This window comes from Pipistrellus hanaki (assembly GCF_964339955.1).
Source record: "Pipistrellus hanaki genome assembly, chromosome: 2".
In the NCBI taxonomy this organism is placed as follows: domain Eukaryota; kingdom Metazoa; phylum Chordata; class Mammalia; order Chiroptera; family Vespertilionidae; genus Pipistrellus; species Pipistrellus hanaki.
The window spans coordinates 178,434,025-178,455,496 of record NC_140504.1 but is presented as its reverse complement, the minus strand read 5'-3'; the positions used below and the strand labels follow the sequence as shown (position 1 = coordinate 178,455,496).

General features: G+C 41.4%; 1 protein-coding gene and 1 pseudogene across 3 annotated transcripts in view; one reads left to right on the top strand and one right to left on the bottom strand.

Moving 5' to 3' along the window:
• AGO1 (argonaute RISC component 1) overlaps positions 1 to 21,472 on the top strand; it is a 43,683-nt gene that overhangs the window by 16,231 nt on the left and 5,980 nt on the right. Inside the window, exons 9-18 of one of the 2 annotated variants that reach the window (XM_084871939.1) lie at positions 2,391 to 2,510; positions 2,878 to 3,000; positions 3,137 to 3,270; positions 6,900 to 7,084; positions 15,441 to 15,600; positions 15,787 to 15,877; positions 16,976 to 17,170; positions 19,967 to 20,101; positions 20,717 to 20,818; positions 21,115 to 21,314. In XM_084871939.1, coding sequence (XP_084728065.1) covers positions 2,391 to 2,510; positions 2,878 to 3,000; positions 3,137 to 3,270; positions 6,900 to 7,084; positions 15,441 to 15,600; positions 15,787 to 15,877; positions 16,976 to 17,170; positions 19,967 to 20,101; positions 20,717 to 20,818; positions 21,115 to 21,314 — 1,445 coding nt within the window. Of the gene's footprint in view, positions 1 to 2,390; positions 2,511 to 2,877; positions 3,010 to 3,136; positions 3,271 to 6,899; positions 7,085 to 15,440; positions 15,601 to 15,786; positions 15,878 to 16,975; positions 17,171 to 19,966; positions 20,102 to 20,716; positions 20,819 to 21,114; positions 21,315 to 21,472 lie in introns of both variants that reach the window. The other variant, XM_084871938.1, reaches the window with a different exon arrangement.
• Positions 5,041 to 21,472, bottom strand: part of LOC311617464 (ubiquitin-ribosomal protein eL40 fusion protein-like) — a 29,096-nt pseudogene continuing 12,664 nt past the window's right edge. The window contains exon 2 of the transcript XR_014797039.1: positions 5,041 to 5,615. The product of XR_014797039.1 is annotated as a ubiquitin-ribosomal protein eL40 fusion protein-like (transcript). The remainder of the gene's footprint in view (positions 5,616 to 21,472) is intronic.

Here is a 21,472-nt window from a genome sequence, read left to right as displayed (position 1 = left end):
GACTTAGTTAATAGGTAGTGGTGCACAGAAAGTGGGATGAAGGCACTATTTTCTCTGAGATATAAACAGAAGTCTTTAGGGATGATCTCAGCAAAGTATATGGGCTTTAGATAATATCTACTACCAGTTGAGATTTGTTAGCAAATTGACATTACTTCTGTTTTGTTTTGTTTTGTTTGTAAATCCTCACCTGAGGATATGTTTATTGATGAGAGAGAGGAAGTAAAGAGAGAAACATTTCTCAGTTGTCTCCCATACACCCCAAACCAGGGATCAAACCTGCAGCCTAGGTATGTGCCTTGACCTGGAATCACACCCACAACCTTTTTGGTGTATGAGAACGATGCTGCAACTTACTGAGCCACCCAGCTGGGCAATATTACTTCTGTTTAAACAATACTTTCCAAGGTGAATAATTTATATAATGGCTTATATTTTGATTTTTATTATTGTTTATTTAACAAATATTTTTTGGGCCTCTACTATGTGTCATAACTCTTTTAGGTGCCAGAATGTAGAGGTTAATAAGACAAGGTCCCTGCTGTCATGGAGCTTACATTCTAGAAGCAGGAGATAGATAATAATTGATAAATAAGACAGTTTCAGATAGTGGTAAGTGCTATAAGAATTATAAAACAGATTAAGGGAATAGAAGTACAGGTGGAGGAGTTTGGAGAGCCACTTTAGTTATTGTGGTCAGGGAAGGCCTCTTTTAGGAGATATTTGATTTGAGTCCCAAGTGATGAGATAGAGTCAACCTTGTAACAACGTGAGGAAAGAGCCTTCCATACATTAGGTAAATAGCAAGTACAAAGGCTCTATCTAAAACAGCAGAAAGCTTGGATCTTTTTAAGAGGTAGACAGAGGCCATAGTGGTTGGCATGCAATATATGAGGGAAAAAGTAGTAGGAGATGATTTTGGGGAGAGTTTCAGGGTCAAATTATGTAGGCTATATAGCATGGTGGAATTTTTTTTTTTTTAAGAATAGTTTTATCAAGATATAATTCACATACCATAAAATTTACTCTCTTAAAATGTACAAGTCAGTGGTTTTTTAGTATTTTCAGTTATGCAACTATCACCACTAACTGATACTAAAACATTTTCATCACCCCCCAGAAGAAAGCCCATAACAATTATAGTCACTATTCCTTCGCCTTCACACTTTCCCTTCCACCCCTAGTAATCACTAATCTGTTCTGTCTCTGAATTTGTCTATTTTGGATCTTTCATATAAATTAAATTATAATACTAGAGGCCTGGTGCATGGATTTGTGCAGAGTGGGAGAAGGGAAGTCCCTTAGCCTGGCCAGCACTCTCTCGCAATCTGGGACCCCTGCCTGACCTGTGGGGATCGGGTTGGCAGTCAGACATCCCCCAAGGGATGTAGCAGTGCGTCAATCAGCAGGAGCCTAAGCCAGGGCCAGGTGCACAGCACCACTCGCACTCCTGGCCTGCTTGCCACCATTGGAGAGCCGCTTTATTTACTACTGTACCTTACAAATCCAGTTTGTGCATATTGAGTTTTTTAGTGTTTAGTAGAGCTCTATACTGGGACCGTTGGTAAATAATAAGTTATCCTGCAATTTATTGAGTTTATAGTGTTCTGGAATGATACTCAGTCCTTTAAGTGCTTTATTTTACTTAATTTCCAAACAACCCTATGAGGTTGTTACTGTTCTCCCCATTTAACATACGAGACCGAGCCCAGATTTGGTGCTGGATCCTTAGCTCTTCTTCTTCTTTTTAAAAAAAAATATATTTTATTGATTTTTTACAGAGAGGAAGAGAAAGGGATAGAGAGTTAGAAACATCGATGAGAGAGAAATATCGATCAGCTGCCTCATTCACACCCCCTACTGGGGATGTGCCCACAACCAAGGTACATGCCCTTGGCCGGAATCGAACCTGGACCCTTCCCTCCACAATCCACTGAGCCAAACCGGTTTCAGCTCTTGTTTTTGTTTGTTTGTTTGTTTGTTCTTTTAAATATACTTTTATTGATTTCAGAGAAGAAAGGAGAGAGTTAAAAAAAACCCACCAGTGATGAGAGAGACTTATTGATTGGCTGCCTCCGGGGCCTCCTACTGGGGATGGAGTCCACAATCTGGGCATATGCCCTGACTGGGAATTGAACCATAATGTCCAGCTTCATAGGTCAACACTCATTCACTGAGCAATACCAGGTTGTATCCTTCGCTCTTAATCACAAAATGGCTATTTTGTCTTTGGTATTGCACATGGATATTTTCCAACTTACCTGTTTGCCCAAAGAATTTTGCATTCCTCTTCCCAAGGCTGACAGCCAAGCTCTCTTCTCTTACTGTGGGACTCAGTTTAGGATGAGCTGAACTCAAGCCAGAACTAACTGTCTTCCTTGTTTCCTCAGGTCTGTAACATTGTGGCTGGGCAGCGCTGCATTAAGAAGCTGACTGACAATCAGACTTCGACCATGATAAAGGCTACAGCTAGGTCGGCCCCAGACAGACAGGAGGAGATCAGCCGCCTGGTCAGTGGGCTGCAGAGAAACATGTGCTTAATTGCTCAATCAGTGGGACCCCTGGTAGCATAGATGCTTTTCTGCCTTGGAAGGACTCTCGGGAGGACACACGTCTAGATTTGTTGCCTGGGACTTCATAGGGACTCTGCTCTTGCTTCTTGACCCTGTAGCTACTTTGTTTCCTATTTCTCTTTCCCTTTTATCTTACTTCCCTGTTACCCCTCCCACTTTCATCACCTTCCACTTTCCCTCCCCTTTTAGGGCTATTTCTCGCCAGTCTCAGCTCCCCAGGGCATTCTACAATACTTGGGACCCAGAGGGTGAGCATTATTGTCAAGCTGCTAGTCTCCTGAGATCCCCTTCTTTTGTTTTATAGATGAAGAATGCCAGCTACAACCTAGATCCCTACATCCAGGAATTTGGGATCAAAGTGAAGGATGACATGACGGAGGTCACAGGACGAGTGCTGCCGGCGCCCATCTTGCAGTATGGCGGCCGGGTGAGCAGGGTCAGGGCCAGACAACATCTCTGGGGCATTTTGGGAGGAGGTTGGGTTGTATAGCCAGGGGCTTTTGTTCCCCTGCCCACCTGGCTTTACTGAGGCTCACCTGGGCGCCCCCTTTGCCTATCTCCAGAACCGAGCCATTGCCACACCCAATCAGGGTGTCTGGGACATGCGAGGGAAACAGTTCTACAATGGGATTGAGATCAAAGTCTGGGCCATCGCCTGCTTCGCACCCCAAAAGCAGTGTCGAGAAGAGGTGCTCAAGTAAGGAGGGCTGGTGTATGGATAGAAGGGTGGGGAAAGGACCCTTCAATTGCCTACTTTCCCTTATCCTTATGAGGCCAAGATTTGATCTATAGTATGCTCTTGCTGGTTCTTGACTCTGCTTCTTTGTGCTGTCTGGCTCAAACTTCTGCCTGTTCCTTTTCTACCAATCTGTGGTCAGAAGTTTTGGTAAGGAGCCCGATCTGCTCAGAGATGATTTCAAGGCATGATCCTCCTAAGACAGATCTGAATTAATTTATTGTTGTAATTATTAACATGATAATAAATAATAGTAATGACTATAATGTTTATGCCAACATTTTACGTTTTTAATTTCATCTTCATGGTGAAATGATGGTATTTCCATCATTAAGTAACTTGTACAAAGTTTGCATATCAAGAAAAGTGTCAGAATTCACATCAAATCAGATCTGAGGCTTCAAAGCTTACACTCCTAATTGGAAACAAAAAAGAGTAGCTTAATCATCTGATCCTCACCTTTGTACAAAATGTACTAGTCAGGTCCAAGTAACCTGAATTAGGTGAACATGAGCTGTAAAGATCTCTGCATGAATAGACAGCAATGACAAAAATGATACAGCGAAATGGTTTAAAGGAACAAGTTAGGGGAGTAACAGTCTTGAGTAGTGAATGAGTAAAGTGGAAGAAATAAATAACTTCCCCTGCCATCTCTTTTTAAAGGCAACTTTATTGGGATATATTTCAAATATCACAAAAGTCACTCATTATATGGCATACACCCATGTATTCATCATCCCAAGTTTTATCTTTTTAAAAAATATATATATATATTTTATTGATTTTTTTACAGAGAGGAAGGAAGAGGGATAGAGAGTTAGAAACATAGATGAGAGAGAAACATTAATCAGTTGCCTCCTGCATACCTCCTACTGGGGATGTGCCTGCAACCAAGGTACATGCCCTTGACCAGAATCAAACCTGGGACCTTTCAGTCCGCAGGCCAATGCTCTATCCACTGAGCCAAACCAGTTACAGCTATCTTTTTTTTTTTTTTTTTTTTTAAGTAGATAAAATATAAGTAAATTTTAGATTTCCTTTATATCCTCCAACCTGGTTCCATTCTTCCCTTCTGATGCAACTACTCTCATGAATTACTGTAATCTTTCTATCCAATTTATGCATTTTAAATACCTATATGATATAAATGATTTTAAGTTTTGCATAGCAGTATTATACAGTATTTATTTTTTTCCTTTTAACTAAATATGTGAAAAATACTTATTTTCTTACTATATAGGTTTTTTTAATCATATTGATATTTATACATTATATAATAGCATTCTCTAAACGAGGGGTGGAGAATCTTTTTCTGCGAAGAGCCATTTGGAAATTTATAATCACGGTCCAGCCAATTGACGTTTAGCAACTTAAAAATTAGCCCTCTTTGTTCAAATTACAATAAGGTTCCAACAGCCCTCGCCAGTGTGGCTCAGTTGATTGGGCATTGTCCTGTACACCGAAAGGTAGCTACTTAAAATTAGCAACTTAAAAAAATTAGCCTGCTATGTTTGGTCAAACACCTCATCCCTAATGCCTTGATAGAGCCACACCAAATTATTTCACAGGCCTTATATGGCCCACCCCTGCTCTAAACAATTTGCTTTTTGCTCTATTTGTATATTATTACTTTTTATCTAAATGCAGGAATCTTACAAATTAAATTTCCTGCCATTCATTTCAGTCTGTAATTATATTTATGTAGCTTAATTTTTTTTTTCATTGCTCAAGTCAACAAAGAAACTTTGTTGAGGCCCCAGCATCACAGGGCTCAGGAAGAAGGCTGCCCTGTGGACCCAAGAAGTTGGTAGAGGCGCCTTGTTTAACTTTCTTCTTGGAGCACAGGTTGTTGGTGTGACTGTACTTCTTCTTGGGGCAGTTGACAGCACGTGGGTGCAGTTGGGCGTAACACTTTCGGCAGATCATCTTGTTGCAGTTTTACTTTTGTACGAGCTGGCAGAGGGCGGGTTTGATGATGCCACCCCTCAGACGAAGCACCAAGTGCAGGGTGGACTCTTTCTGAATATTGCAGTCTGAGAGAGTGCTGCCATTCTCTAGCTGTTTGCCCACAAAAATTAGACGGGATGCCATCTTTGTCTTGCATTTTCGCTTTGACATTCTCAATGGTGTCACTGGGCTCAACCTCTGGGGTGACGGACTTGCCAGTCAGGGTCTTCACAAAGAGCTGCATCTCTGCATCTGCTGCGGAGGCTGCTTTGCTGCCTTGTTCGTAGCTTAATTTTTTAAATCTATATTGCACATGTAACCTTTCTTCCAGCTTTGTCTTCCTTTCCCAGAGTAAAGCCCTAAAACCAAAGGAAAGAGGTTTGTTTAATCTTTCTCAACCACAAAGAACAGGAGGAAAAGAGATAGCTCGTTTGTACTGAGCATCCTCCTATATTCCAATCACTATTAAAACCTTATTATGTATTTTTTAAAATGTATTTTAACTAGTGAAAGAAAATTAATTAGAAGGTGGCTGGTGGGGCGGGACTGGGCAAGCTGGGCCAGACAAAACCTGGAGCCAACCTCCCATGGTCCCTCCCTAGCATCTGTGTAGTGGGCGGGGTTCTTCCAGCAGGTGGGGTCCCTCAGCCTGGCCTGCAGGGATTGGGTCAAAACCAGCTCTCCAACTTCCTCCAGTGTGCAAGAGGGCACTCTGCAAAGTTGCTGTGATATAGAGCGTGGAACGCAAATGCAAGTGTGTAGTAAACCAGATTCGGAGCCAACAGTGCCCTAGAAACAACATAACCCACTACCGCAGGTGGAATCACACGGCCCTGCGAGGAATCGGGCTCCCTCCTCTCTGTTTTCAGGGTGCATCACCTGAGAACTGCTGCTGCCAAGTCACTGCAGCTCAGCAGCTCCTGCGTTGAGTGTCTGCCCCCCGGTGTCGGTGTACATCATAGTGACTGGTCAGCTCGTTGGACACTTAGCATATTAGCCTTTTATACATACATATATATATATATATATATATATATGTGTGTGTGTGTGTGTGTGTGTGTGTGTGTGTATGTATATATATATATGTATGTATGTATGTGTGTGTGTATATTGATCTTTACAGAGAGAAGAAAGGAGAGGGGAGATAAACATTGATGTGTGAGTGAAACATCAATTGGCTGCCTCCTGCACGCCCCCTACCAGGGATCAACTGCAACTTGGGCATGTACTCTGACTGGGAATCAAACTGACAGCCTTTTGGTGTATGGGATGACACCCAACCAACTGAGCCACACAGGCCAGAGCTGTTGGAACCTTATTTTAATTTGAGCAAAGAAAACACCTGGCTATTACTATGCACTTATAATAGCACAGGAATAACTGCTTTAGTGGGATTTGGTGAGGATACTGAGAATTCCCACAAGTTCTTTCTTTGGGCTCTGTCAACTTTCTGCTTGTACCATTGAACACATAACAGGCTCTATCTTGTCCTATTTAAATATAAATGTTTTAGATACTAACTGTGATCATGTCTCATTTATCTCAGAATCTCTCAGTGCCTGTCATAGTAATAGTAACCTAAGATGGAAACATTTGGTCTAAGATTTTAAAATGGGACTTACTGCCTCCTATTTGTCCTGCAGAAACTTCACAGACCAGCTACGGAAAATTTCCAAGGATGCAGGGATGCCCATCCAGGGCCAGCCTTGCTTCTGCAAATATGCTCAGGGGGCAGACAGCGTGGAGCCCATGTTCCGGCATCTCAAGAACACGTACTCTGGACTACAGCTCATTATTGTCATCCTGCCAGGGAAGACGCCGGTGTATGGTAGAGTTCTCTTGGAATTGTGATAACGATGATAGACCTCTTCTCATGGTAGTTCCCTGGAAGCTCCAAGGCAGGATTCAGTGTGGATTCTTGGCTCTAGCCAGAGCTGATCGGTTCCTTAATGTCACTGCTCCCCTTATAGGAGAAATATCAGCTTTTACCTGCTCACACTCCTTTCCAATAACATTTATTGGAGTCCTCTGTGTGTTGGTTTTTATGCCAGGCTAGCTGGGCCAGATACAGAGTTGGGTGGGTCCAGATTCCTGTCCTTAGAAGAGTGTTGTCTGTTAGGATATAGTGCAGCACACCCAAGCAGAATGTGTGGTGGTTCTGTTATTGCTTGGGAATGACTTGAACTTTTGGAAAATTTTTTCTTTCTTCCTTTTCTTCTCTTTTAAGAATAGGAATGATTATATACATCTTTGGCTCAGTACTTTTCTCTTACACCATTTTTCTCTTTGTACTTCTTCTGCTTCAAAGGAAGAGGTGTCTTTTCTTGCCTGGCTTAACTTGTGTGTGCTTTTGTTCCTATGCCATTCTGCTACCTCTGGGACCTCATACCCTTTAAGCCTCTAACATCTTCAGATTTCCCATCCTAGAGCACTTTACCACAATCCACTATTTTGTATAACTTTTGTCTTCCTATTTTTCAAAATATATTTTATTGATTTTTTTACAGGAAGGAAGGGAGAGGGATAGAGAACTAGAAACGTTGATAAGAGAGAAACATCTATCAGCTGCCTTCTGCACACTCCCTACTGGGTATGTGCCTGCAATCAAAGTATATGCCTTTGACTGGAATCCAACCTGGCACCCTTGAGTCCACAGGCCGACGCTCTATCCACTGAGCCAAACCAGTTAGGGCTGTCATCCTATTTTCATAATCAAACTTGTGTTAATCCTCTCCTGAGGCTTTTTTTTTTTTTTTTTTTTTTTTTGAGAGAGAGAGAGTGGTAGGAAGGGAGGAAAGAGGGAAGGAGGGAGGGAGGGAGGGAGGGAGGGAGGGGGAGAGAGAGAGAGAGAGAGAGAGAGAGAGAGAGAGAGAGAGAGAGAGAGAGAGAGAGAGAGAAATATCAATGTGAAAGAGATGCATCGGTTGGTTGCCTCTCATACAAAACCCAACTAGGACTGGGGATTGAACCTGCAACCCAGGTTCATGCCCTTGACTGGGAATTGCACCTGTGGCTTTTTGGAGCATGGGTGGACACTATATCATGAGCCACACTGGCAAGGGCTTAATCATACTTTAAAAACAATTTTTTTAAGTCAGTATTAGTCTTTTTTATTTTATTTTATTTTTACTTTTTTTTTTTTTATTAAGGTATTATATGTGTACATATCTTACCATTTTGGGCCCTCCCCCCCTGACACACACACACACAACTTCCATAAATGCCCTCACACCCGAGTTTTGCATCCATTGGTTATGCTTATATACATGCATACAAGTCCTTCGGTTGATCTCTTATCTCCCCCACCTCTCCCTAAACTTCTTGCTATAATTTGGCATTCTGTTTGATGCTTTACTGTATCCGTATCTATCTTTCTGTTCAACAGTTTATAATGTTCTTTATTATCCATAAATGAGTGAGTTCATGTGGTATTTTTCTTTCATTGACTGGCTTATTTAACTTAGCATAATGTTCTGCAATTCCATCCAGGTTGCTGCAAATGGTAAGAATTAGGGCTGCAAATGGTAAGAATTCCTTCTTTTTTATGGCAACGTAGTATTTCATTATGTATATATACCATAGTTTTCTGATCCAGTCTTCTGCTGACGGGCACCTAAGTTGTTTCCAAATATTAGCTTGTAACACAAATTGTAAATTGTGTTGCTAGGAACATAGGGGTGCATATTTCCTTTCTTATTGGTGTTTCCAGATTCTTAGGATATATTCCTTGCAGTGGGATTACTGGGTCAAATGGGAGTTCCATTTTTAGTTTTTTGAGGAAACTCCATACTGTCTTAATCATACTATTGAATGAGTACATCTAATTCTTCATCAGCCATTTATCCTTTGCCTCTTTCATCTGTTTTACTTCTATCTTTCTCTTAAACCTCTGCAGAGGATCGCCTGTAATCTTTCTCAGTTCTTTTTTTTTTTTTTTTCCTTGATAATTTCTCCTGTCTCTTCTTATTTATTTTTGTCATTACCAGGAGTGCCTGGTTATTTTCCAGATTTTTGTACTCTACCTTCCCTTTCTGTTTACGTTCTAGTGAAATTCTCATGCATTCAATTGCTTTAGTCATCGCTTATTATGTTACTAGGGGCCCAGTGCACAAATTTGTGCACTTTGAAAGGAACTGTGGGCTGAGAGGCTGCAGTGGGCACAGGGGCAGGTCTCAGCCCATCCTCTGTGCCCCTGCCTGGCCCCTCCCACTGTGACCCCTGGTCCCCTGTCTGTCGGCAGTCCTGCTCCTACTGCCATCGCTCCCATGTGCTGACAGCACTGACCCTGCTCTCACCTTCTGACCATGTGTAGATTAGGGCTGGCACCAGCAATGGGTGTGAGCAGGGCCAGCGCCATCAGCTGGTGCGAGTGGTGGCTGCTGCCCCAACTGCCCCTTGGGAACAGGGGGAAGTAGAGAAGCCCTCAGGAGTGATGGGGATGGCAGCAGGTGCGAGCGGTGACTGCAGGTGTGAGTGGGGCCTTTGTTGGCAGTGGGTGGGATTTGCGTTGCTGGCCCAGATCCCCCATCAGGAGCAGGGGGAGGTGAGGAGTAATCAGGGCTGGCAGCCGCCACTCTCACCTGCTGAAGGCGCGGAATGATTGGTGCTGGTGTCGGGTGCTGGCAGCAAGTGCGAGCAGTGGCTTCAGCACAGCAGCGGGTGCAAGCACTGTTTGGGACTTTGGTGTGTGGGAGCAAAGAATTTTCAGTAACCACCAGAGGCTTGGCCCAATGACAGTGAACAGCACCCCGCCTTTGGCACTCCTGCTCACCTACTCCATCATCCTGCCATGGTGGATGCCCTCCATGTTCCTCGCTCTGCCGCCTGCTGCCAATGCCTGCCATGTTTCATGTGTGCCCCCTGTTGGCCAGTGCATAGCCTAGCAACCGGTTGTTTAGTTGTTTCACTCTAAGGTCTATTAGCATATTAGGGTTTTATATAGAGAGATAATGTACTATTGAAATCTGGATCTCTCTGCCTCTCCCATCTGTCCCTTTGACCTCTCTCCGTTATTTTATCAAGATTTTATTTATGACTTCCTGTATGAAACACTCCTAGATCCTGAACACTTTGGCGATGAAAGCAAATGCAGTCTCTGCCTGTACAAAGTGTTTTGGTGGACCATCTTTTTAGTAGCCTGTCTTCTCTGTCTACAAGTAAGCCTTTTCTTTACCTTTCTCTTCTGTGTTTGGCATCACAATTGCTCTGAATCTTTCTCCAGACTTTGGAGGCAGCCTGTCTTCTTGCTTCAGCTCCACTTGTTCTTTTTTTCACAGTTTTAAGATAAATTTCCTGCTCTCTACCCATACTTTTCAACTTAGTTCTAACATTTCTTCTTAAATCTTTCCAGATTATGTTATCAGATGAGACATTTTGTAGCCCTACTTCCAAGAAAACCTTAATTGTTCCCTATTCACAAAGTAAAAGATTTTCAAAGCCCTGATCTTAGTTTAACCTTTTCAGCTTTATCTTGTACTTTTCTCATTGCCACACATACAGAAAGACCACATATCCTGGAGTTAGATAGAACTGGATTTTAATCCTGGCTATGCCACTTTACTGGCTTAAGCAAATTAATTAACTTTTCTAAGTCTCATGAATTAATTATATAAAAAGCAGCCTCTAACACAACGCCTTGCACATAGTAGATCAAACATGTCAAATTTGCAGCCCACAACAAATATTTTTGCAGCCCCCGCCAATATAGAAATGTTTTAATAAAAATTTCGTAGCTTAATTTTCACAATATCCTCTTATAAATAATAATAAACTACAACGTTCACTAATGACTGATTACTATAATTGTGCTGCATTCATTTCCCTTACTTGCCTTACACACAGGGACACCATTTCTCTCTACTAATACTACCAGCGAATATTTTATCAGCTGATTGCCATGTCATTAGTCTTGGACTGACTTGTTTGGTGTGCGAAATAGGAAATATTTTGCTTTCGGCGAACAAGAAAAATAGGTTTATTTGCGTTACACTTATTAATTTGTGCAGTTATTCAGTGTCTGGTATATTAATGTTCAAAAAACATTAGTTTTTATTAAAAAGTTCTATTTATACTACGTCAACGATTAATCATTTACTTCAGCCTTTTGTATTCAGCATGTCTCTATCGAAATAAACATACATTTCTATGAAAATTGAAGCTTTTGTTTTTTTTGTGGCCTAGATAAACTCAAACCTTGTTTATTTGGCCCGTGTTAGCCTTTAATTTTGACATGCTTGTAGTAGATACTCTAAATTCTCATTCCTTTTCTGCACTTCCAATATCTGGTTTTGCTCACATCATTTGCCTCTGCCTAAAATATCTACTTTTTTATCCTCCACCTTACCCTTAAAATTCTTCCATCCTTCAAGTCCCAGTTTAAATGTACTTATTTCTTGAAGCCTTCTCTTGTCATCCCACCTGGCAGATGATCAGGTTGTTGATCAATTACTACTATTATTTTGAGCATGGATTAAGTTTGATTCTGTTCTGAAACCTTCCTTCTGAATATGTATACCTAAGGTAGAGCTTTCCAGTGATAAAATACTCAGTAATTATTTGTGGAGGGAAATTGATTGACCATGTCCCTTTTGGGCCTTAAATTGGTGGTCCTTGGGTGGAAAATAAAGATACCTTTTAAGAGAACTGCCTTGAGTAGTTTATCCTTGTTTCTGGTTCACTCCATAAAAGGAGAATCCAATGGCTTGTCTGATTATATAGTCAGCATGATTGAAGAAAGCAATGCTTACTCAGATAATTTTCCATCTCTGGGGTCAGTAATGTTATACCTCTCTACAGTCTCATACCTTTATTAGGGCTTTGGGTTTCTTCCACTTAAATGCTGTTCCTTAGTCAGTGGTGCTATCTGCCTAGGAATTCAGCCAGCAGATAAGAGAAGCAGAGAGATTGCTCTAAAGACCCTTCACCTTCCTTCCTGGAGGCCAAGTGAATAGAATTCTTTTTGTGATGGTCAGTGGAAGCCCATTTGCATTGTAGTTGCCCTGAGAGTATAGAAGGACTGTGTGATATTTGTTCAATTTTGATCTACCATACTTTGTCCTACCCTTAATATTTTTAACTCTTTTCTCCTCACTAAATTAATACTATTGTAATTTTTTAATGTAAGCTTTTTATTGAAATATATATATTTATAGAAATTTTATTTTCACAAAGTGTTATAACAATGTAAATAGTAGCTAATTTGGTCTAGCAGCAGAGCATTGTCACAATCCCAGGCATCCAGTTACTACAACTCCTCATCAATGGTAACCACTATTGTTTTGGTTTCTAACACTATGGATTAGTTTTGCCTGTCTTTGAGCTTTATATAAATGGAATCACATTTATTTGTGTCAGGTTTTTTCAATCAACATGTTTGTGAGATTCATAAATGTTTATTAAAATTTTCCATCATATGAATATAACACAATCTATCTATATAAAAGTCCAGTGACCAAACAGCGGGACAACTGGTTGACTAGTCGCTATGATGCGCACTGATCACCAGGAGGCAGACACTCAATGCAGGAGCTGCTCCCTGGTGGTCAGTGCACTCACACAATGGGAGCGCTGCTTGGCTGACTGGGATGAGTGGCTGCTCCTGCAGTGGGCTGATCCCTGTAGACCATGCCCCCCACCAGTGCACGAATCCTTGCACTGGGCCTCTAGTTTACATATATTTATCTAATATACTGTTAATGAACATATTTGGGTTTCCAGTTTTTACTATTATAAATAATGTTTCAGTGAACATTCTTGTACATTTCCTTTGGAGATATATACCCATTTCTATTGGATCTGTTTAGGAGGGATTTTAAGTATATAAATTTACACTTTTCCACCAGGAGTGTATGAGAGTTCTAGATACTTCTTTTCCAAACTTGGTATTGGCTTTTTTAAAAAAATACATTTTTATTGATTTCAGAGAGAGGAAGGGAGACGGAGAGAGAGAGATTGAAACATCAATGATGAGAATCATTGATTGGCTGCCTCCTGCACGCCCCCACTGGGGATCAAGCCTGCAACCTGGGCATGTGCCCTTGACCGAAATTGAACCTGGGACCCTTCAGTCCGCAGACTGATGCTCTATTCACTGAGCCAAACTGACTAGTAGGGTTTTGGTATTGGCTTTTTCATTTTAGCCATTCTTGTGGGTATTTGATGATAATGTGTTGTGCTTTTAATTTGGTTTATCTGATGAGTGGGTGGTAAGGTTGAGTATCTTTTTAGATGTCTATTGGCTATTTTCACTAGCATCTTTTATAAAGCCTGCTCAAGATTTTTCCTTTTTTAAATTGACTTAACTACCTTTTTCTTACTGATTTTAAGTGTTATAATTCTTTTCTTGAATATGCACATCTTCTCTGCTACATTGCTTGCCTTTTTACTTATTCTTTTTTTTTTCCCTTTAGAGAGAGGGGAAAAGAAAGGGGGAGGGAGAGAGAAACATTGATCAGTTGCCTCAGATACCCACCATAATCATGATGGAACCTGCAGTCTGGGTATGTGCCCTCACTGGGAATGGAACTCATCACCCTTCGATGCACAGAATGACACTCCAAGAAACTGAGCCACACGTCCAGGGCTCCTTTTTACTTTTTTAAGGTGTCTTTTTATTGAATAGAAATTTTAATTTTTAATGTAATCTAATTTACCAATATTTTTCCTTTATGTCTAGTCCTCTCTGTGACATATTTAAGAAATCCCAAGGTCATGAAGATACTAATTTGATGTTTTCTTTAATTTTTTTTAACCTTTCATATTTAGAACTGGTCTATCTCTATTGCTTTCTCTGTCCCTGTCAGTTGTTCCTCTACTGGTACAAAGCCTGGAATCTCAGCTTCCTGCTCATACCTAGAATCAGCAAATATACCCAGGATATAAGAAGATAGCTCACCTCTGTAACATTTTCTCTCTGGAGTTTTAGTCCCTCCAGTTTTTATTGGTACTTTTCTGCTGCCTTTAAAAAGATGATTTCTATATTTTATTTGGCTTTTCTGAATGTTTGCTGTTGAAGCACCGGTTTACCACTAACTCCATCTCTCTTGTAAGTGGAAATAATCCCATTAGCTTTTAAATATGCTCAAGTCTCTTCCATTGAAAATACACCAGACCCTTCATTGATCCTATATCTCCTTCTTAGTACTTCAGATCACTAAAATAGTTTTCTTTCTCTGTACATTAATTTTTTGTCTTTATTACACTAAATCCAAAGGACATTTCTGGTCCTCATTTTACCTGATCTCTTAGCAGTATTTGGCTTCATTGAACACTTGCTTCTGCTTGAAATGCTATCACTTCTCTTGGCATTCATTATACAATTATCTTGATCGTCCTCCTTGTTCTTGGATTTTCCTCCTTTATAGAAAAAAAGTCTTTTGCAGACTCATCTTCTGCAAATATTGGGTGTTCCTGAAGATTTAGGTCTAAGCTCTCTTTTTATTCTTTTCTTTGACAATCCCATCAAGATCATGCCTTTGCTTATTGTCTTTATCTAAGTATCTCATAGATTTTCATCTCCGTTTGACTACTCTTCAGCTTTTAACTACTATACCCAGTTGCCTAGTTTGTATCCTTACTGGGATGACCAAAAAGCACTTCAAACTCAAAATGTTTAAAAAAGAGCTTATGATATATCTATTCTAATACAAAAGCTAGAAACACAGAAGTTATCCATAAATATTCTTTTTTCTTATTCACATATATAGTCTCTCTTGAATTTATTTGCTTCTCTCAGTCTTAAGAATTGTCTTCTTAATATAAGCTACTCTCATTTCTTCCCTATGTCAGTCTCTTTATTCTCCTTTATAGTTACTTTGACCTTTTCGTTTCACAGACATATAATGCTATCTCCTATCAGAGTGCATTTTGGGATCCCGTTTCCTCTGCCTGGGTTGCTCTCTCCACCACTCCCCTTTTGTACCTTTCAGTTCAATCAATATTTAGGCGTTTCGTGGCTAGGTTATTACCCCCTATTGTATACTGTCGTAGCTCCATGAAGTTTTTTGTTGTAGCATTTATTACTGTTGTACTTTTCATGATTTTTAAAAGTGATCACTAGGTAGTAAGCACTATTAGAGTAGGGATCCTGTTTGTTTCTGGTCACCATTGTGGTTCCTGCCTGGATTTAGTAGGCATTCATTAAGTATTTGTGAATGCACTAATCAATTCTCTCTCCCGGCTCATAGCTGAGGTGAAACGTGTTGGAGATACACTTTTGGGAATGGCTACACAGTGTGTGCAAGTGAAGAACGTGGTGAAGACCTCACCTCAAACTCTGTCCAACCTCTGCCTGAAGATCAATGTCAAACTTGGTGGCATAAACAACATCCTAGTCCCACACCAGCGGTATGAACTCTGTTGTCCATCTGCCCTGGTCATGCAAGGTACCATTCTGGAAATTGATGAAAATATAGGGTCCTCACCAGGCAGAGTGAGTCAAGCATAAGGAAGAAAGGACCCAAAGTGGGTGCAAGGTGGTGCCAGGAAGAAATGATCTGTCTCCTCACCATTTGTTTTCTCTTCCTTGTTCAGCTCTGCAGTCTTTCAACAGCCAGTGATATTCCTGGGAGCAGATGTTACACACCCCCCAGCAGGGGATGGGAAAAAACCATCTATCACAGCAGTGAGTGACACTCCAGCTTCCTCATAAGGTTTTCCTCTTAGCTTTGAGTTTCCAAGGCTACCTGTGATTTCCTTTCCTTAGCTCGGGCTTTAGACCTTCATAAATTTTTTTTCCTTCCAGCTCATCATCCCCATTAACCATTCCCTTGGTGTCTTCATAAAATTGATTGTATAATGTGTGTGTGTTTTCCAGTGAGAATAATGAGAATGTAGGTTGTGGTCAGAGACTTGGCCCAGTGTCCATCAATCCTGCCCTATGTTCGAGTTCTTCTCTCTCCATGCCTACTTTTGGGATATGGTGGTGGCCATATCTCTTCTCAGAAATCCCTTTTAAGGGAGTTATTTACTTGCTGAGACTGTCACTTCCTCTTCCCATCCCTACCCCCTGATCCACATAAGTAGATTAGTTGTCTCTAATCCCTCTCCTGACTTCTCTGCTCCCTGTTCCCTAGGGGTTTCTGAATTGTTAGAGAGATCAGCTCTTTTTTCCCACTTCTCTTTCCTCAACCCTTATATTTCTCTAGGCAGACTAGGCTTATCTCAATAAATGCAGGGAAACCCTATGCTATATTTTTCCCTATTTTCCTTGTAGACATCTATCCTAGGCTTTGGCCACTGTCCCCTTTGAAAATTATGTTACTCTCACCATCTGCAATAATACTTTTCACAATTGTTCTGGGATAGATTTGCACTTGAATGGAAAAAGGATAAACTTGTGGCTAGATGAGGTTATTCTTTAAGTTAGTAATGCCAAACCTTCACACTCCCCTCTTCAAGGGGTAGGGAAATCAAACTTACCAAGCACTTTCTGAGAGCTAGGCCCTGTCCAAGGTGCTTTATATGTACAATAACAGCACTGCAAACAGCTGGAGTTCTATACTTATCTTTATTTGAGAGGAGGAAAGAAAAGATCAGGTGGATTAAGTAACTTCTTCATGTGTGATAGAACAGAGATTGAAACCAGGGCTCATTGACTCTAAAACCCTACTTGTTTTGATAGCATGATTTTTTTGCTGAGAAGCCTTTGCCCTAACCCACAGCTTGACAGTATTGCGTGGGTGGAGGTTCTAGGGGCTTATCTTGTCTCTTTGATTAACAGGTGGTAGGCAGTATGGATGCCCACCCCAGCCGTTATTGTGCCACTGTGCGGGTGCAGCGACCTCGGCAGGAGATCATTGAAGACTTATCTTACATGGTGCGTGAGCTGCTGATCCAGTTCTACAAGTCCACCCGCTTCAAGCCTACCCGTATCATCTTCTACCGAGATGGGGTTCCTGAAGGCCAGCTCCCTCAGGTAAGGCCCACAGTAGTTAGAAAAACTTCATATTGAGGCCAGAGGGCCTAATGGTGGCAGAGAGTACTGCTAGCTTTTCTAAGCATTGGCACTTGGAAGGTTGCTAAATGGAAAAGCTTCAGAGCAGATATCACAACTGAGAAGTGGCAAGTACAAGCCTCTGTTGACCTGTTTTCTTGTAACAGAAGAACCAATTAGTAGTTGGTTCATGTGGAAGACTGATGCTTTAGACCAGTGGTTCTCAAACATGAGTCAAGATCATTGGGAGGACTTGTTAAAACATTTAACAGGACTTACCCTTAGAATTTCTGATCTAGAGCCCTAACTGGTTTCGCTTAATGGTTAGAATGTCAGCCCCCAGACTGAAGGGTCTCGGGTTCAATTCCAGCAAGGGCATGTACCTTAGTTCCTCAATTGGAGGCTTGATCAATGATCCTTGCTGGGGCACATAGGGGAGGCAACCAATCGATGTTTTTCTCTGTCTCTCCCCCTTCCTTTCACTCTCTCTTAAAAAAAAAAAAAAAAAAAAAAAAATCAATGGGAAAAATATCCTCAGGTGAGGATTAACAAAAAAAAGAATTTCCAGTTGAGTCTAAGATGGAGCCATAAAATTTGTGATACTGGTAAGTCTGTAGATGGTGCTACATGTTGACCTTTCTTCATAATGTTCCTCTTATTCTTTCTGCCTGCCAAGCTTTCATATTCTGTTGTTTAAACTTGTATACTGAACTAGTCTCCTTGACTACAATTTAATAGTAATATATAACTGCCATTTACCTGGTACTTTCTATGTGCCCTAAACTATACCAAGCACTTCATATGTGTTCTGTTTAATGCTATAATTACAGTAGTCCTATAAAATAATAATTATTCCATTTGACAGATGAGAAAACTGGGGCTTGGAAATGTTAAATGATTTCTTCATTGTCACCCAAGCTACTAAGTGGTGGAACTGGGACTTAGACAAATTGATCTGATTCCAAAGTCCATGTTATTAACCATTGTGCTCAATTTCTTCCAAGGCATCTAGTGTTTCCTAAAATACCAGATATATTTATCATGTCACTTCTGTTCAGAAATGTCTAGTTCATATAGCCTTGGGTTAAAACTCAAACTTCTTAGCAAAGCAATCAGCAGTTATTAAGCTCCAATTAGGTTTTCTAGGCAATTACGTAATTATCTGTTTTAGTCTTCACAACAGCTCTGTAAGGCTGGTCTTATTAGTAATTTTAGTAGTAGGTGTGGAGAAAATGAGTCTAAGAGGGATTAAGTAACTTGCTCAAGGAAATATAACAAGATAAAACTTGTTTTTATTTATTTTTAAACTGCCCTTTAAAAAAATTTTTTTTAATATATTTTTTTATTGATTTCAGAGAGGAAGGGAGAGGGAGAGATAGAAACATCAATGATGAGAATCATTGATCAGCTGCCTCCTGTGTGCCCCCAACAGGGGATTGTGCCCACAACCCGGGCATGTGCCCTTGGCTGAAATTGAACCCGGGACCCTTTGGTCCGAGGTCCAATGCTCTGTCCACAGAGCCAAACCAGCTAGGGCTAAAACTTGGTTTTAAATCTAATTCTAATTATTTGTAAATTCTATGTACTTCTACCATACAGTTTTGACTCCCTATACCTGATATCCAAGACCATAAGGCAACTATTATCTATGGTTATTTACCTGTGGCTACTTCTTTAGCTAGTTCATTATTTTATAACTATAGGCCCGGTTTATAACTGCTTGCCTGCCTGATCACCCCCATCTGCCCTCCCCTGCAGGCCTGATCTTGCCCCCAACTGCCCTCCTCTGTTGGCCAGTTTGGTTCTGATTGGTCAGTTTCTATGCCAGTCAGTGTCAGAAGCTCTGCCTCCTAGACAGCCATTGGTTTTCACAGCACCCACATTTGGTTCTGATTGGTCAATTCTTATATCAATCAATGTCAAATGCTCTGCCTTCTAGGCAACCATTGGTTCTTCACAGCACCCACATTTGGTTTTGATTGGTTGGTTCCTATGCCAGTCAGCATCTCTGGGCCTATCAATGGGGCCTGATCAGAAAGGCGGAGCTGATCAGTAGCCCCAGTGAATGCCTGGAGAAAAATGAAGGCGAGGCTGCTGGCCAAACTGGGAGAGAGAGAGAGGCAAGTGCTGATCAAAAGCTGCCTCAGCGGCAATGGATCAGTCCCTGCTTCTCTCTGGCCCTGATTCGCAGCCCCCTCAGCAGTCAGTGCTGGGGCCTGTGCAGTGAGAGCTACCATGACTTCACAAAATGTAGCATTAATTGCAAAACTGACTTCCAGTTGGTCGAGCCTCAGTACTTATTGATCGTTATGACTCAGGGTTTTTATGTATTAGGATCCAGCTTCTTTGTAGGCCAGAATTCATCCCCTCCCTCTGCACTGGTGTCTGAACTCTGTGTCTGCTCATCTCTGGTGGTACACGGGTACTCTCATTATTCTTCTGATCCTGAAATTGACCTTACTTTGGGCATTATAATTTTAGTGATTTCTCTGTGAACCTTGATTCTGTGTCTTGATTTTAGGTCTCTTTTTACATAGGAATCAGATATGTGCTCTCTACTAATGCCAAGCTTCCCAGCCAAGGTTTTATGGTGACAAATATGTGGAATTCCATATAAGGCTGATTTTGGCAGGAAGGACCCATCAGCTCTAATGGTTGGGTATCAGCTTATAAAGGGAGACTGAGCAAAAGCCATATTATAAGTGTCAACCCTTAGTTCACAAAGATGTGTAAACTCAAGAGGAATGTATGTTCTTTATCTCCACACCCTATGTCTAGATCCTCCACTATGAGCTGCTGGCCATTCGTGATGCCTGCATAAAACTGGAAAAGGACTACCAGCCTGGGATCACTTATATTGTGGTGCAGAAACGCCATCACACCCGACTTTTTTGTGCTGACAAGAATGAGCGAGTGAGTGAGGGATTGAGGAAGCCACCCTTACCCTCATCCATCCTGTCTGCCTTCTCTTAATATGGAAGAAGCCCTTGAGATAAAATCTGGGGATTTAACCCTTGGCCTTTTCATCCTCTTTGGCCCTTTTCCTCCATCGAGCTCTTGTGGTCCTTCCTCTACCACCTCCTTCCCTTTGTTTCCCCTTTTCCCCCTCCTTCCCTTATACTTCCTCTCCCTCCTCCTAGCTCCCTGGCCTATAGACCCCATATATAGACCAGCTCCCAGAGAAGGGGAAGGGAACTACCATTTATTGAACTTCTCCTATGTGCCAGACACTGTACAAGGCGTCTTCCTCACAGCAGCCCTGTGAGGTAGGTACTATTATTATCTCCAATTTAACCTCAGAAAGGTTAAATGACTTGATAAGATCACACAGTAATAAATGATGAAACTAGTTGTTAAACACATTTCTGTGTGATTTTAGAACCCATTATTTCAAGACCCAAAACCCTCTGGGAACCACAACTTCTGCTTTACTCTTGGGATTCTGGTGGAGTCAGAGTAGAATTGAATTGGGGCCCTAGTTAAGGCTAGGCAGGTCTTGGGATCTTGGTTGTCTTTGTCTCTATGCAGATTGGAAAGAGTGGTAACATCCCAGCTGGAACCACTGTGGATACCAACATCACGCACCCATTTGAGTTTGACTTCTATCTGTGCAGCCACGCAGGCATCCAGGTAGCTGGGCTATGTGCTGGGGTTTCCAATGAGTCAAAAAATTAGTTGATTACTGCCTCTATAATATATGTCATCACTAAGTGACATTCAAATCATGATTGTTCTCTTAATAAGCCCTCCATGTACTTGACCAGAAGTACACTTTGAATATCTTAGGCAAATTATAGATGACTTTGTGTTTGTCTATTCATGGGTGGGTCTTCCAACCTAGCCATAATCTTAACAGTGATCCTGTTCCTTATCATCAGCCATTCCCTTCGCCCAGTCTGGCACCCTTTACTTTCCTATCTTCCCAGGGCACCAGCCGACCATCCCATTACTACGTCCTTTGGGATGACAACCGTTTCACAGCAGATGAGCTCCAGATCTTGACATACCAGCTATGCCACACTTATGTACGATGCACACGCTCCGTCTCTATCCCAGCACCTGCCTACTATGCCCGCCTGGTGGCTTTCCGGGCACGATATCACCTAGTGGACAAGGAGCATGACAGGTAAGGCCTGGGATCAGGCTGGCTTCCTTTTTACCTCATCCTTTGGGTACCAGACCTTCCCAACTTTCCTTGGGTAGAACAAAATGGATATTGTTAAATTTGGTGTCTCTGGATTCATTTGCCAAAACTGGGTTGGATTTCTTTTTTTTTTTTTTCTT